The 17680-nt window shown below is 45.7% G+C and overlaps 1 protein-coding gene across 1 annotated transcript in view; it reads right to left on the bottom strand.

The window, feature by feature from the left end:
* Positions 1-488: 488 nt before the first annotated feature.
* RHOBTB3 (Rho related BTB domain containing 3) overlaps positions 489-17680 on the bottom strand; it is an 81165-nt gene continuing 63973 nt past the window's right edge. The window contains exons 11-13 of the mRNA XM_045285194.1: positions 9651-9676; positions 9467-9563; positions 489-1936 (exon numbers count right to left, since the gene is read on the bottom strand). Of these exons, the coding sequence (XP_045141129.1) occupies positions 1821-1936; positions 9467-9563; positions 9651-9676 (239 nt within the window). The 3' untranslated portion in view covers positions 489-1820. The remainder of the gene's footprint in view (positions 1937-9466; positions 9564-9650; positions 9677-17680) is intronic.

Here is a 17680-nt window from a genome sequence, read left to right on the forward strand (position 1 = left end):
TAGAGTGTGTTCCATTAATCTTCACGGACACGGTCCAATTAAAGTCAGGTTTCTGAGTATATCCTTGTAGGGAGGGTTTTTTCCTGTTTTCTCTTCAAGTGTAGCTACCTACCCAAGGGCTCACTGCCCATGACCCTAAAACTCTAGGACAGAACTAACTACACCTTTGAACAACTGGGAAAAGTATGGGGATTCTAACATCACTGGAGGTTCAAAGGAAAATACATTTCAATACTGGGTTTCAGATGGAATGATACTAACAAATAGTAATCTGGTTTTCCAGATTACTTGTGAACTTCTGATAGATTTTTATCGACGTCTAATCCAGAGAAACTAAGCCTCTATCCCCTCTTCTAGTACCATTTTCTCTACATGCACCAAACGTCTTTGACTCATACATCTACCCACTGCCTCCACGTCGATTTCAACTCACAGCAAACCTCATTAGAGTTTCTCAGGCTGTAAACTTTTTGGTGTCGACAGCCTCAACTTTCCCTGTGGAGTGGATGGTGGGTTTGAACTGCCGACCTGGTGGTCAGCAGTCCAACACTTACCCAACAGTGCCAGTGTCTCTAGGGTTCCTTTGGGTCCCCCCCACCTCCCCGAACTCACTAGGTTAAAAGGACAAGATTTGCACTACTCTTAAACTGCCAAGTTCAGAGTCCTTAGAAAGAATTCAAATACATCAAGCCACTGACACTCTAATTGCAGTAAGTACATTAAAACAGGAAAGCCTGGAGCTTACATGGCAAATTCTCTAAAAAGCATCTTTTTTTTTTTTTAAATGAGTATCTTTTCAAATGTGTATAAAGGCCACACTGGTCAATCACTCTCATAATATGCGGATCTTACAAAAAGAACTAGAGCCAGACCTGTGAGTATTTTAAAGCGAAGCCAGGAGTTAATGTGTTTCTCACTCCCCAGTGGAAGCGTAGTTCATAGAGACTTCCCCAGAGGAAGGAAGCCGACTGCATTCCCTTCCCTCCCCAGGCATCCCTTCCCTGGGATAGCAGCAACCTCTTCTGTTTCCAGAGGGAATGATGTTTGAGCACAAAAACATGCTCCTTCTTCCCAGGAAAGAGACGGAATTTGGGCGGCCCACTGCACAGCGAGCATGCAGGCTCCTGTTCAAGCATCAGTCAGAGTTTCACAACGGTGGCCGCCGAGCACTGACCCAAACTCGAAGCCCTACTAGGCACGGAGCCCCTGTGGCCTCCCAGCTGCCTAATCCAAGTCCCGGGGAGACAAGGTGGCTCAGCTGCCTTGTTCATATGAAAAATGACTTTCTATTTTTGTCATGATGGCTCAGTCACTGATTTGGAACAAAATGGTATTTCACTGCCAGAATCCCTGGTAAATTTCTATTCCAAAAATCTCCAGTTAGACTGGTCATTCTTCCCTGGAAGAATATACAACTAGCCATACTGGATCTTTCAATGCCTCTTACTTTAATAGAGCAATTAGACATGATGAAATTCGTGTATTAATCCTAAGTGGGGTTTTAAAAATTTGTTTTAATTTAAACTTTTCCTAACTCGGCGGCCTTAAGTCACTGAAGCAAGAGGGTCTCTTAAAGGGAAAAAGTGGCTAACCACAGCTGTCTACACTGGGTTAAAGTCTTAGCCTACAGTTTACCTTGTTCCCCTTTAAGCCCATACTAGAGCGTTCAAAGAGAACGGATGGTCACACGAAGCTGAATGGTGATTTTTTTAAACACCCATGTCGTTATCTGTCATGGGCGTTTTACCTGGGACCCCATCTCATCCCATTCTTCATCCTCATGATTTGAAAAGGAAGTGTAAGTCTGCAAAGGCTCCAGCTCACATGACCAAGCAGCGGCATTTCCGGGAGTGGATGTACTTCCTGTATTCCGCAAGCTGCTTCAAGTACAGGTTTGAAGGCCATCTGTGCTTCTCAACAAAGCTGCGTTCTTCCACTAAAAGTTTTAGAAAAAGAGTGTTAGTGGGGCATGTTGTACTTGAATTGTTTCACATCGAGAGCCAAGTAATACAAGCATCTGCTTTTTGAAAACCAAGCACTGAAAAGACTCAAACACAAACCAGCAAGACCCTGCCACCCCTGCCGGTCGCCACAGCCCCACCCTCCCTTGCTTCCTGGGCCTGCTCCTCCCACCTGATGGCAGGCCCCTCCCTCTGTTTGGGAACAGAACTACCTGTACCACCTTCATGAAAGGTGAGGGAGGGGTACATACTATGTATTTTGAGGCAGTACTTGGGATAATTTAGGCTACTGATGATTGATTATGGCGTATGATGGATCATTTGGTGTGGTACATAATTGTAGGCTAAAAACCTCTCAGAATGTAGAAGACAGAACTCCATTGCCTTTCAAACGCCTAGATACAGGTGTGACCTGCGTCATTTTGGGGGTTTGCTTTTAAATCCTAAAAACTCTCTCATGTTCTACTTAAACTCGGTATTCTGACATGTCTCAAAGATATGCCTTGAACATTCATAAAGCTGAGAACTTAGAAAATCCTTTCAATCAGTTCCCACAAATCATTCAACAGAAGATTAACTCCTTGCTTTGTTTCTTGGATAATCCCTCCTCACGGCCCCTCTCCCCTCCACGGACTTCTATTAGTTAGACACTGCAACACCCAGACTGAGCTTCCAATTTAAAATTGTCTTCACCTGTCTTTTTGTCCTATGACCTGGAGATTTTAACTTTATTGTTTAAATCTTTAATTTTAGTATTTGTGTGACGTTTGCTATCATGCTTTTCATCTGCAAGACTGGTATCTTATACCTAGCATCAACTAGATGGCAGTGAGTGAGCTTAGAGGTGCCATGGTTAAACTTTCAGGTGGTTCAAACCCACCTAGCAACGAGCCAGGAGAAACACCTATAATCTGTTTCTAGAGAATCTTAGAAGAAGAAAAAAGCCCATGAGGACAGTTCTACTCTGTCACATGGGGCTCCCATGAGTCCGAATTGACTGGATGGCACTTCACAAAAACAATATAATATTAAGCTACATTAAACTAACTGAAAAAAAGAAAACAACAAATATCCAAATCTATGGCCCATTGAGTCGATTCCAGCTCATAGCAAGCCTGGGGGGCAAAGTCGAACTGTCCTGGGGGGCAAAGTCGACTTGGAGTTTCCAAGATTAAGATCTCTGCAGAAGGAGACCGTCACAGCTTTCTCTCAGGAAGTAGCTGGTGGGTTCGAACTACAGATCTTTAGTGGAGCATCTTAGTAACCGTGTCACCAGGCCTCCTCAGCAATGCAGCAATGAGTAGCAAGAGTCCCTCCCTCTATGAAGCTTATATAGTAGTGGTAGGATCAGACAATGAACTGATAAACTAAAAATTAAAGAGGCATTATCAGGTGGCAATCAGTGCTCTGCAGAAAAACAAAGCCCAGAAAGCGTGCAAAGAAGGGGTGTCATCGTAGGTCAGGTGGTCGGGGAAGGCTGCTCTGAGAAAGAGATAATTGAGCAGGGATCCGAATGAAGTGAAAAGGGAGCCTTGCTGAGATCTGGGGAAAGCACATTGTGGGCAGAAGTGGGAATAGGCTTGGCAAGTTGGATGGACAGTAAGCAGGGCAGGGTGGCTGGAACGCAGCAAGGGACAGGGAGAGAGGAGGGAAGTGGCATCAGAATGGTGGGGAGAGGAGTCAACCCAGGGCCCTGAGGCAAACAAGTTCTCTTAAAGGGCCCGTGGAAACAAAGGGTAAATAAAAATATGATGATATGACACCATGTCAGCTCAACAGGTGCAGGAATATGAATGGGGGTTAAAACCACACATCTATGCGTTTGGCAGGGGACGTTTCTATGTATGTATTTGTATGTGCTGTAAATATATCCAAGGATATACTACAGCATACAGGGGGCAGCATTCTGAGAAAGTCTTAACCTAAACCTCACATCTTGACCGACTGAATCACTGGGTTGAGGGCTTCAGGGCACAGTCTCGGGGGACATCTAGTTCTACTGGCACAAGTGAGCTCACAGAGACAAGGTTCGACATTCTACTGCTGTGAGTAGTGCGTGACTGCAGTCTTGAAACTTTGCACTGGACATCTAGTGTAAAGCTGGTCTCTCTCCATCTGGAGCTAAGGACAGGGAAGACAATGAAAGATTCAAGAAAACAATTCACTCAAAGGACGAATGGACCATGTGACCCGGAGCTCCTGAGACCAGAAGAACTCGGTGGTGCCTGATTACCATTACCGATTGCTCTGGTCAGATTCACAACAGAAGGTCCAACAACAAAAGGAGTGGGGGCGGGAGTAGGAAAAAATTCAAAATCAAATAAAATACCAGATTCATTGGTCTGAGAGAGACTGTGGCCTTGGACACCCCACCAGCCTGAACCGAACCCACAATTTTCAGTCAGACCACAGACAGGCCTACCAACGGAAAGTACCGGGGACTGCCAAGAGCACAAACCAATCTCTCTTGAAAGAAGTATGGGCAAGACTCCATAGAGGAAGGATGGCCAGACTTCCTCTCACATACTTTGGGCCTGGGGTCGAGAGAGACCATTCCCTGGAGAAGGACCTCACACTTGGTAAAGTGGACGGGCATTGCAAAAGCATGACGGATGGCCACAGTGGTTGCCGCACTGGGCTCGCCCATCTGGACAACTGTGGGGATGGCGCGGCCCGGCAGGTGTTTGGTTCCGTTGTGCACAGGGTCACGCTGAGTTGGAACGGACCCGTCAGCACCTACCACCACCACCATACAGTGACTGATGACACGCCTAAGTATAACCACATGAAGCCCAACGGGGGTAATTGCCCCAAAGTCCAACAGACAGGAAGGGCGAAAAGAAGACTGGAAAGAGGAGTCCCCAGGAGGAAGTAGGCAGAGTGCTAGTACATTGAGGGGCCTACAACCAAGGTCAGGAAATAAAACGTATACAAAGAATTCAAATTATAGACATCAATTCTTCAATGGAAAATAGCGTTCTGTAGACCTTCAAAGTATAATGAAAAAAGATAGTGACATGGTATTATAAAATAATATAATGGAAAAAATCTGAATACATTTTTCTGAGAGGATTCCTAAAGTTTAAAAAAATAAGGGCTTGGTCAGGAGGTCTTGAATGTACTCTGAGTATGTGAACCTCGGCCCCTGCCCCCGCCAGTTCCCTATTTCAACACAATGCATTTCTAGAGGTAATATCTGATGTTTGAAGAAAGCATTTGGGAACTTTAATAAAATCTCCAAGAGCTGGGGGAGTTGACGAGATTAAAAATGAACAAGCCTATCATCTGCGGCTCATACCCCTTGACCTCTGCACGAATCTTCAGAGAAATCACTTTAATAAACAGAACCTTCCCAACAATACCAATGGAAGACTTCTGAAGTGCAGAGTGGTATAAAAGAGGATATTAATCTGTTCAGTCAGTGCCAAGCAAACGACAAATAGCATGGACAAATTGAAACTCCCAAACGGAGCCCCACGGGGGAAAAAACCCCTTATTTTTCAATTCATGTCTTTAAACAGAGAGCTGACAGGGGCCCTTGTTCATGCGTGCCCTTCCACAACAAGGGACCCTGAAGTGTCTCTCACAGCATAAAAAGGTCACCAACTCAAATACCAAGAGGGTTCAGGATGACACATTTCTCACACGTGTGAGTCAGGCATGAAACCGCAGGAGCAGAGGGACTCTGATTTGGAGAGAGAGCAAGGAGCCTTCGAATGCACAGCCGATGCTTGACTCCAGGTGACGGTGGCCACAGGGACCTGGACTGGACTACCCAGATCTCTCAACCACTCAAAGGAAGCCAGAGAGCTGAAGCCTGAGAATTGGGGACAAGTCATGAGTTTCTATCATTAACACTAAATAAGAAATATTGTGTGATGACTAAATAAAAAAAAAAATCTACCAACAAAACCCTCCTGTTAGGTGCTGTTGCGTTGGCTGCAACTCATGGAAGTCCTATGGACAACACAAGGGAACACTCGCTGGTCCGGTGCCACCCTCCCAATTGTTGTTACTTAAGTTGGAGGCTGCTGTGGCAGCCCCTGTCCCAATCCATCTCCTTGAGGGCCAGTGACCAGTCTCTCATGATAACATGTTCCAAGTCCAGGGGATGCGGTCTCACCATCTTACTTGTGATGGTGCTTCTTCTAAGATGGATTTGTTTGCTCTTTTGTGATCACACTTCTTCCAAGGTAGATTTTTTGTTCTCCTAGCAGTCCGTGGTACTTTCAGTATTCTTCGCCAACACCATAATTCATATGCATCGGATCCTCCACATTTTTCCTTATTCAATGTCCAACTTTTCCCATCCAACAAAACCCTAAGCAGGCTGCATTGATCCCAAGGACTGCTAGCTTATGATCCCTGATTTACACTATCAAATTCTCTCTTATCCGGAAAAAAAGGTCCTTTCCGCCCCAAAAAAAGCCCCAAAACGGGCCCCTGGCCCCGAACAAACAACGCCGAACCAAAAAAACCAAGAAGCCCCTTCAAACCCCCTCAAAACAAACCGAAAAAAAACCCCAAAACCCTAACCCGCCGCCCCAAAAAAAAGCCCCGAAAACCGCCTTTTCTTTTACTATGCCAGGTGTGGTCATTGTAGGCAATTGTCTAATATAATACAATGCAAGTCAATAATGCACCTTTGAAAAAATTTTTGGAAAATCTTTCTTCGAAAGATATAATAGCACTTCACAAGTAGCATCCGTCTATGTTGGGGTAAGTACCATAGAATCAGGCCTGATCAAATGCAACCCTAAACACAACAGAAACACTGACAACTGTGCTTGTGCTCGAGCCACTGTGTAGTTTGTCCCGTTGAGGGCCGCCTTCATTTCCACACCTGATGTCTTCTCCGGGGACTGGTTTCCCTGAGCGACGATGCCAAGACATGGAAGATGAAGTCTCGCCGCCTGGCTGTACTTCTTCAGAGACAGATTGGTTTGTCCTTCTTATTGTCCTTTCGATATTCTTCTCCATCACCACAATTCAGATGGATCGATTCTCCTTTTGTCTTCCTTACTAAATGTCCAACTCTCACATGCATAGGAGGCAATTTAAAATGCCAGGGCTGGAGTCAGGTGCACCTTAGTCCTAAAAGTAACGTCTTTGCTTCTCAACACTCTGAGATGACTTGTGCCGCAGCTTTACCTAATGCAACTCACCTTTTAATCTCTGGACTGCTGGTTCCATGAGCACTGACTGTGCATCCAAGTAAGACAACTTCAATCTTGTCTCCCTTTATCATGATGCTACCTATTGGTCCAGTTGTGAGGATTTGAGTCTTCTGACAGGAACTGTACCAGACTTGAGGCTGCAATCCTGAATCTTCGTCAGCAAGTGCTTCGAGTCCTCCTCACTTTAAGCAAGCAAGGGTGTGTCATCTGAACATCACAGGTTGTTAATAAGCCTTCCTCCAAACCTGACACCACCTTCCTCTTCATATAAGCCAGCTTCTCGGATTATGTGCTCAGCACACAGACCGAACGTGTACGGTGAGAGAATACAACACATCTTTCCTGATTTTAAACCATTCAGTATGCCCTTGTTCTGTGGACACAACTGCCTCTAGATCCATGTACAAATTCCCCATAAGCACAATAAAGTGTTCTGGAACACCCATTTCTCTCAAGGTTATCCCTAGTTTGCTATGATCCATACGGTCGAATGCCATGTCATCCTCCCTAAAACACAAGTACACATTTTGCTGATCTTCTTGACATCCAACTATTCAAGATAAAGACCCACCCCCACCAAGGTGACTACAGTGGATGTGGCCCGACAGGACAGAGTACATGGTCACACTGGGTTTCCAAGGCTGCAGCAGCGCTTAATGGAGAAGACTTCCACATCCTTCTTCCAGAACGTTGCTGGTGGTTTTGAACCTCTGGCCTTTTGGTTGGCAGCTGAGTCTTTTAAATCCTGTACCACTAGGGTACCCTTTATGAGAGAGTAAGTGGGCAGTAATCTCATTCTGCTTTTGCCAATGGAGGTGCTCTACGAAGGCACGATGATGAAGCAGATCTAGCGTGAAAACGCAGCGCATTCACCTGGAACTTGACTTCCGAACGGAGGGCTAGGGAAGAACAGCCCTGCCACAGAGGACGAGGAAGGCCTTCAGCGAGTGCTTTAGCACCATGGAGGCAACAAGACTCACGCTTACGGACAGCTGTGAGGAGGGCTCTGCCCCAGGTGGTGTTTCCTTCGGTTGTGATTGGGGGATGGGGCCACTAGGGCACAGAGGGGACGCAGGGCACCGAACAGCTACCCCTACCTCACTGACAGCAAGCAGAAGCCCCGCTCATCTGTGTGAACAGGTTTGCTTTCTCTGGCACATAATTGGGGCTTGGTACAGGCAAGTGCTCAGCTACTCGGAAAGACTGTGGGTTTGAGTCCACCCAGAGGCACCTTGGAAGAAAAGTCTGGGGATTTGCGTACGGAACACTGACCCCTGGGAGTCCTTTGGAGCACAGTTCTGTGACCCAATGGGGCCACCACGAGTTGGCCAACTCTGGGGCAACTCGTTTTGCTCTGTTTGCCTTTGATTATGTGAATCTCCTGGATTCGTATTTGAGCTTGCTATCAGGAGGCTCCAGAGGCGCCAGTGGCCCTGCTCCCAGCGCTTCCAAACAGCGGAATGAGCCTGCCACCGAGGGCTAGTGCGCCTCTTTGGTTCCCTGAAGGGCACAATGAGTAGCTACAGCCTGTTCATCGGATGAAAACTACTTGACCAAGTGGTGTTTCAGGTCCCTCCCTTTTCACTTCTAACATTGCTCAGTGCTCTTTGTGGGTAACAGCATGAGCAAGCCAGGCTATTTAAACTGATAGTCTAATCTGGTGACTCTTATTTTCGATTTCTTTCTTCTTCTATAGTACTTGGAAGTTCACTCTTTGTTTGGCTTTGGCCTTTGCAATTTCACTTTAAAATCATATTTACAGATACACCCGGCTGAGTAAGTTTTACAAAATTTTTCACCAAAAACCACTTTTTTAAAATTCCAAAGCAACATGATCAACTCCAGTTGAATATACGTTGGTGGAATACAATGCTATGATAATTATAAATAAGATACATAAATTACATGTTATAAATAATAAGCAATAGTTATAATTCTTTCACAAGACTTTTTAAAAAAGCTGAGCTGTTTAAGTGCTGCTTCTCACTTAAATGTTTAAAACCATCACCTTATTTACTACCATCAAATGCAGGCTGAGAATGCACTTCTCCACCCGAGTGTCTGTTTTACTGCAGGGGCGATGCACTTATGTATGGATGAGCACTGTAAGATAATCATTAGAAGATGCCCTGCATAACACAAGTCAAGCTGCGTAGGTAACACAAGTAACTATAAATCAAATCGTCTTCAATTCACCGCACGATTGAAAAGAATTACACGGCAGTGGCTACTCTTACACATTTTAACATTCCAACTAAGTATGTCTCAAATCTAAGAATAAAACAAACAGAACACATTTTCTTTTCACAATGGAATTCGGCCATCTACCTGAAAGATCCTGAAACTCGGGCTTTTGACTGAAGATGAGGTAGTTAGTGGCAATGAAGTGAAGCAGCCAGGTAGAAAGGCAGTCCGAGTGGTGAAACTGTGGGGAAAACAGAGCGAAACCGTTTGTACATCACCGTCAGCAATACAGAACAGATGGAATAAACTGTGTGGACTGGGAGGCCACCGCCTCGTGCAATGTGTCCCTGTGTGCTGCAGCCCGCACCAGAGGTCCAGGGGCGTTACTCACAAAAACAACAAAATAACAGCTTTCAACAACGAAACCAAAAGACCTTCCACCTCCCCGTCAGCCTAACAGTGAATGAGGTAACAAGCGACTGATGCTGGAATAGCCCCCTTCTTCATGCAGGTGAGAAGACCTGGTGGTGTAGTGGTTATGACGGGCTGTGAGCGGAAAGGTCCGCAGTTGGAAACCACCAGCTGCTTCACAGGAGAAAGACAGGGCTTGCTATTCCTGTGAACAGTTATAGTCTGTGAACCCACAGGGGCAGTTCTACCCTGCCCTACTGGGTCACTACCAGTCAGAAGGGACACTTCGAAGTTCTTGAGGAATGAGGGGAAATAGTGTAGAAATTAAGACTCTTATCATGACTAAGACTTCTAAGGAAAGTCTAGACCAAGTTTCTTCCTGTGCTCAGAGACTGCTTTGTGTCTCTGAAGACAACATCAGTCATGGGATCCCATCGGTAAAAACTTCCACTGCAACTCTGACCGAGACATGAGCAGTTCTCACACAGGTAGAAAAGAGAACAAGCTATAGTTAGACTTCTGTGAGAGAAACTGCTAACGAGACTATACTAACGTTAAATACAGACATGCCTTTAGTTTGGGGGGCGTTTTTTGTTTCGTTTGTGTATCAAAACCATTTCCCCCCCTTAATCTTAAGATTACTAAGCATTTTAATTTATGATAGTTTTGTGTTTACAACAAGCTCTTTGATTTTGCTATTTTACACCATCCACCAGTATAATACACATCGAATCCATTATTACTCCTTTAACTTATTTCAGGAATTGTTTCTCAGGTTTGCTGGCCTCAGAAGCTGGGCTACCAGTGTCTAGTGATTGAATGTGCTAGCAAACACGTGACTTTGGTGGTCAGCCAAGTCTCAGAAAATGGCCCCAAGTCCCTCGTTTATGGCACCCGGTATCTGTGTTGCGTAATTGTTCCAGGAAACCAAAATCCCGTCACTTGCAGCTCCTCTGACAAAGAAGGCTGACCCCTGCAGAGGGGACAGCCAAGACCCCAGCACCTAGAACTTTGTAAATAGTTCCCATTCAAATATGCACCAAACGTACCCACCTCTCTGTAGGTGTAGCTCCTCAGAGCATTCTGGCAAAGGCATTTTGGTTTTATTTCCCTGTTTTGCAAAATGATCTTTCAATGTCACGAACGCTTAGGTTTTTAAATTTGAAGAGCCTTCAAAAGTGGTTTTTTCCCCTGTGATAGAATTGACATTTAAATTTACCCAAAAGGCATGGACTTCACAGCCCATGTGTGGCAGTGGTGAGATGGCGCCTAACCATGGTCTAGATTCTTGGTCAGAGTCAAACAAGGTCCTCCGTGGAGCAAACGGAAAAATAGTTTCGAAGAGAAAATAGCATTGGCCTAAGAATGTGGATTTCAATGTGTAAATATTTCTACAAGATAGTTTTAGCTGAACAGAATTCTCCTAAGTAGGATGTGTTGCCAGACGGTAGAGGGATAACTGGCATACATGTCCTCCATCAGAGTGCCAACAGCTGCTAATAGAAGGGGCACTCACAGCCACGTGGTGCCCCTTGTGCCATGCAGTGACCTGTGCCTCTCCCACCCAACCACCCCAGCTTGCTGGCAGACAACTTCTGTACAGGAACCCAGCTCTTTGGAGGACACTCTAAATAAATCATGCAAAATTTGGAACACATTTGTAATCTCAAATCGACAAAATAAAAAAGTTGCTCTTTAAAAACAAAAGCTATAATATGGGATTCTTTTTATAAGTAAACTGAGAGACGCCTCTTTCTTTTTACAACTTGTTTGGTACCGACTCACGGCGATCCTATGCACAACAGAACAAAGCCTCTTGATGGCTGTCTTTCAGCCAATGGCTGCCACGTTGTGTCCACCCTCCACGTGAGCATCAGTGCCACTGCTTCTTGTCACGTGCTATCGCTGGAAATGGTTGAAGGTTCACTAGTCTTCCTTTGTACAGGGATTCTGTACATTCCTTCCATCTTCTTTGGATGCTTCCTGCCTCCTTCCATATTTTGCCCATAAAATCTTTCAATATTGCAACTCAAGGCTTGAATTTTTGCTTCAAGTGTTTCGGTTTAAGATATGCTAAGTGCGCGGGGAGGGAGGGGAAAAATGAGGAGCTGATACCAAAGGCTTAAGCAGAAAGCAAATGTTTCGAGACTGATGATGGCAACAAATGTACAAATGTGCTTGACACAATGAATGGATGCATGGATTGTGAGGAGTTGTATGAGCTCCCAATAAGATGATTTTTAAAAAAAGATATGCTAAGTGTGTTCTTCCTTTTTAGTTTTCCAACTCTAGGTCTTTGCACATTTCATTGTATTTGACTGTCTTCTCGGGTTTCCCTTTGAAATGTTCTATTCGGCTCTGACCACATCATTTCTTCCATTTGCTTCAGCTACGCTAAGATTAAGAGCAAGTTTCAGAGTCTCTTCTGATATCCACGCGGATCTTTCCTTTCTTTCTTGTCTTTTTAATGACCTATTTTTCTTCATGTGTGATGTTCTTGAGGTCTCGCCCACAACCATCAGTTCTGCTGTTAGTGTTCAACGCATCAAGCCTGTTCTTGAGCTGTCCGTGACATGCAGGTGGCGCAGACTCACGGTCGCATTTTGGCTCTCATGGGCTTGTTTTAATTTTCTTCATCTTCAACCTGAACTTACGCGTGAGCATTGGGTGGTCTGTTTCACAGTCGGCCTCTGGCCTGGTTTAGCTGCCGATATTGAGCATCTCCATGGTCTTTCCCCACAGAGGTAGTGGATGGGATTTTTGTGTATTCCCTCTGGAGGGGGCCGTCGGGAAGTCATCTTCTGTATTGTTGTAAAAAGGCATTTGCAACGAAGGCAACGTTGCTCTTGCGACTTGTTATCACCTGATCTCCAGCTTTGTTTCTGTCACCAGGCCATATTTTCTGACTACAGATTTGTTACTTATGAAATCAGAATTTTTCATGTGGAAGGGATTCCACAGCTCATCTAATCCCACCTGACATGTCACATCTTTCCCCTCTTATTTTTTTGCAGGTGAACGGTTGTGGCCTCAGTGGAGTCGAGCAAACGCAGGCGAAGCCACCGGCACTGTGAGATGATTACCTGGAACAGACACCCTCCCATGAGAAGGTCCTGAGACGGCTTAAGGGATGCAATTTTGGAAGAGAAGGGAGATTACAGAAATGAGCAACTAACTACAAAAACATGGCTAAACTGCACTATATTTGTAACCCAGATTTAAGAGATCCTAACTATGGGCTCTTAGTAAGAGATGCAATATTGTTGGTGTTGTGAGGTGCCAAGGAGTCCACAGGGCCCCATCGAGACACTGGCACAGCAGGACCAGACACTGGGGGGCCGGGGCCTCCTCACAGCTGCTCCTCGCCTTGAGCCCATGGTTGCTGTCACAGTGTCAACCAGCTCCTTGAGGGCCCTCCTCTTTGCCACTGCCCCCCCTCCTTGCCAAACGTGATGTTTTTCTCCAGGGGCTGGTCTCTCCCAATGACATGTCCAAATTATGTAAGACAAAGTCTTGCCATCCTTACTTCTAAGGAGCATCTGGCCTTACGTCTTCCAAGACAGATCAATTTGTCCTTTTAGCAGTCTGTGGTACTTTCAATATGCCCCAGCACAATAATTCTTCTTTGGTCTTCTTTATCCAATGGCCAACTGTCATATGCATATGAGGCAATGGAGAATAAGTACCATGGCTTGGATCAGGGCTACCTTGGTCCTCAAAGAACATCCTTGCTCTTCAATACTTTTAAGGGGTCTTGTGCGGTAGATTTACCACAGAAGCCAAATTGACTACATCTGTGGGAAGAAACGGAGGTGCCCTCATGGTATAGTGATTAGACATTGGGCTACAATCTGCATGGTTGGCAGTTTGAAACCACCCACCTTTCCATGGTGGAAATACTGTGAGCAGTTACAGTCTCGGTGGTTGCTACCAGCCAGCATTGACTCAAAGGCAGTGAATGTGAGGTTAAGTGGGAAGAGACAATGGAAATGCTCATTATCAGCAGCTAAAACCAGGCCAGGTTTTGACTGTGGAACGTAATTGGTCATATATAAGTTCAGAGTAAAGCTGAGGAGATGGAATACTTCCCACTAATTGTGGAAATGCCTTTTATGGAAGAATATGGGCTGGCCTGAGATAATAGGCTGAAGTCAAATTAGGCAACAGAAATAAATCACAATAAACACAACTTAGAAGCACTGCGTGTGCTCTTCCCTTCGGGCTTGTTTCTTTGAAATCGTTTTATTGGGGCTCGTACAGCTCCTATCACAACCCATACCTCCATCCATTGTGTCAAGTCTCTGGCTTTCTAGCTCCAGGTCTGCACGCACTTCCTTCTAAGCCTTCACTGTCGTCTGGCGCCCCCCGTGACATGGGTCACTTCATGCTTTCTCCCTGTCAAGACTCAGCTGCTCTACTTTCCAGAGCAAGTCTCAGAGTCTCTTCTGGCATCCATTTTGGTCTTTTCTTTGTTTCCAATCTTTTTAGGGATTAAAACAACTACATTGGAAGTTTTCTTTTGCACAGCAATTTAAAGGGATACAGTATCTACAAACTAAGGAGGGAACAGTTGTACTCATTTTTTGGAAGTGTGACAGGTTTGTGTGGTAGTTAGGGATTATGTCAACCAGACACTGGCTGGCAGAATGAAACCTGTCCATCAAGTCATAGTCTGATGACAGGCCCTTGATGTCATAAGCCTTTTGTTTAAGTGTGAGGGACTCGGGAACTGCTCTCTCTGCCCCTTTAGCTTCCCCCTCGCTGGGACTTCACTGGGACCGTGTGCCTGCCTCCAGGAGCGGCCCTTGGGGGCCACTGGAGCCTGGGAGTGGTCAGTGCCCTGCCACGTTTTCAGACTTTGGCTCCACGTGACTGCACTCGCCGGACTGTGATTTGCCTGTGTCCTGCTTCACCTCGCGGCATCAGCCCCATGAGTCTGCAAAGGCCCTGGCTTGCACTGGACTTTGGGCCTTGAGTTAGGCTGCCTTCTTGACGTAAAATCGCTTCTTAATACAAAGTTCTTTCTTATACATAGATGAGTCTCACTGGATTTGCTCCTCCAGCCTAACACAGTTTGGTGTGATAGTATGAGACTAAAACATTAAAATTGAGGTTACAAAAATGCTAGAAAAAAAATTTTTTTAACCCCTAAACTAAATTTTGAGGATAGCTAGAACTCCGTGCTCAGTGAACATCTATTAAATAGAGAGTAGTTTACTCAATTTATCTCCAATATTGTCAGATATGGCCTTACGACTTGCTCGTCAGAGAAATAAGACCGTTAAGGAAATGGTCCGAGAAGACATGTCAGAAGTATACACGTGGATTAATGAATTCATCTCAGCACGAAGGAGAGTTGTCAGCTGTCACACAGCTCTGCCTGCCGCCTCATGGCGTGGCCACACTTCAGTCACCTGAGAGCAGACACAGCTGCCCGCCCTTCTAACCCGGGTGTCTGCTTGGAAAAGGCAAGAGGGGCCCACTGCACTAAAAATCAGACTTATGGATGACAGAGAACACGCACGAAGATTCTGGCAATGTTCAGAAATAGGTAGTGGAGATGGTGACGCAATTGTGGTGAATGCCGTCAGAAAACAAACACCAAACCCACCGTGTCCAGTTGATTCAGACATGCAATGACCGACCGGGCAGAGGAGACCTGCCTCACACCGTTTCCGAGCAGGAACCCTTTTGAAAGTGGACTGCCCCATCTTTCTCCTGGGGGTGAGGGGTCGCTGGTGGGTCTGGACCACCAACCTTTGGGGTCGTAGCTGGGAACGTAACTATTCTGCCACCAGGACTTAAGGGTGAATATATGAATATCACAGAATTGTACACTTAAACATATTTTCAGTCACACATTTGGGGGTACAGATATTTGCTGTACCATTATTTTTTAAAAAGAGATTTTTAAAAGCTCCTTATCATCTGTGTTGATGGATCCAATATATTCTATGAAAAAGGCCTAGAGCAACGGTTCTCAACCTGTGGGTCACGACCCCTTTGGGAGGTTAAACAATCCTTTCACAAGGGCCGCCCGATTCATAATAGTAGCAAAATTACAGTGGTGAAGTAGCAACAAAAATAATTTTATGGTTGGGGGCCACCACAACATGAGGAACTGTATGAAAGGGTCGCGGCATTAGGAAGGTGGAGAACCCCTGGCCTAGAGGGTTCTGTGCACTACCAATGCAGGACACACCCACCGCGTGCTAGGACCACAGCGAGCCCTCCGCCGGCCTGAGGAGAGTGGACAGAATGGGAGAACGACCAGGGAGAGACGGGCCTGCTGAGAACACTGACCCTTTCAGAAATGTAAGCGGCCAGAAGGAAGGAGCTGGACCTTTCTTTCCGGAACTCCACCTACGAGGAAGGGTCCCGGGGCTACCTGTCGGACTGCTCACAGCAAGGTCAGCAGATTGAAACCACTAACCGCTCCACGGGAGGCAGAGGCGAATTTCTATTACTGTACAGAGTCAGCTCCACGTAAAAAGTTCCAGTCTCGGGAACCCACAGGGCAGTTCTCCCTGTCCTACAGGGTTGCTGTGAGTCGGCATCGAATTGGTGGCAGTGAGTGTGGACTCACAAAATAGAGTTCCACGAAGCTGGCCTTGTTTGTTTCCAGATGTGGTCCAGTTCTTTGTCAGACTCAAGTTTTGGAACCTTTGTGGCTGCAATGATGCTGGACTAGCTGAACTATATAAAGCCCATCTATGGCCTTGAATGAGTGGTAGTACAATGCTGAAAAGGAAAAGAGCCGTGAACTTAGAAGAGGCTCAGAGGACACACGGTGTACCACAGTGATTCTCGACTTCACACGTGTTGCTGGCATTTTCCTGATCCAGCAAGACATACCACCACAGGAAGTTTTGAAAACAGGCATGCAGTGACTTCAAAACATGTTTCTGAGAGCAAATCAAGACTGAATGAGAACATGAATAAGTTGAGACTAACCATCTCTATCAGTCTCTCCTGATAGCGTGTCCAAGTAGGTGAGATAAAAGGCCCCTGTCGGGAAAGATCGCAGTGGGAGGCTGACGCAGTGGCTGCAACAATGGGCGCAAACATGACAGCACTGGTGAGGAAGGTGCGGGCCGCGCAGGGTTCCGTTCTGCTGTGCACAGGGCGGGTCACCCAGGGTGAAAACGACTTGAGGACACCTAGTATTGCGTAGTAGGGATGGACCAGGCTTCCTGCTCCCCTTTTTGGAACCATAAATGGGCTCCGTTTTAGGAAAATGTATTGAAATGACTAAGTACCTCTGACCCGGACAGCACCATATTCAAATGACTTGCTAAGGGTCCAAAGTGAAAACCTAAAAAACAAACTCACTGCCATCGAGTGGCTTTCGATCCATAGCAACCATGCAGGACAGGGTAGCCCTTCAACCTTGAGTTTCTAAGCAGCCTCATTTTTCTCTCACTGAGCAGCTGCTGGATTCAAACCGCTGACCTTGTGGTTAGCCACTCAATGCATAGCCCAATAATAGCTTACTAAGCCACCAAACCTCTTTAAGTGTCACGATCTGTTTGAAAAAAAATTCACACCCACAGTTCTATCTCCTTAAAAAAGGAATGAACAAAGGCCCTAAGATAAGTTACTGAGCCATAGACATTACTGCGATGCCAAGGCAGCATTATTTAGGCCAAAGTTCCTAACCAAGATAAGCGAGTTATATTTAATTAATATGACCCTGCAAGCCATACTCCCTTATGTGATACATTATCATTCTGGATGTCATATGCCTGTGCCCACAGACCCATTTTGGAGGGCATTATCTGCCAAGGAACAGGGCTCAGGTGAGATTAAGTTCTGACCTCAGTAGCGGGTGTGAATCGGACCACACTTTGTTTGACGGTTATCTTCATTACTATTACTTACAATGGGTGTAAGGAATTATGTACTACAGCTGAGCGGAGAAAGAAACCTGTTTATAGCATGGCCTGA

Source organism: Echinops telfairi, unplaced genomic scaffold (assembly GCF_000313985.2).
Source record: "Echinops telfairi isolate 266 unplaced genomic scaffold, ASM31398v2 ScPeMD7_7469;HRSCAF=8507_1, whole genome shotgun sequence".
Lineage (NCBI taxonomy): Eukaryota > Metazoa > Chordata > Mammalia > Afrosoricida > Tenrecidae > Echinops > Echinops telfairi.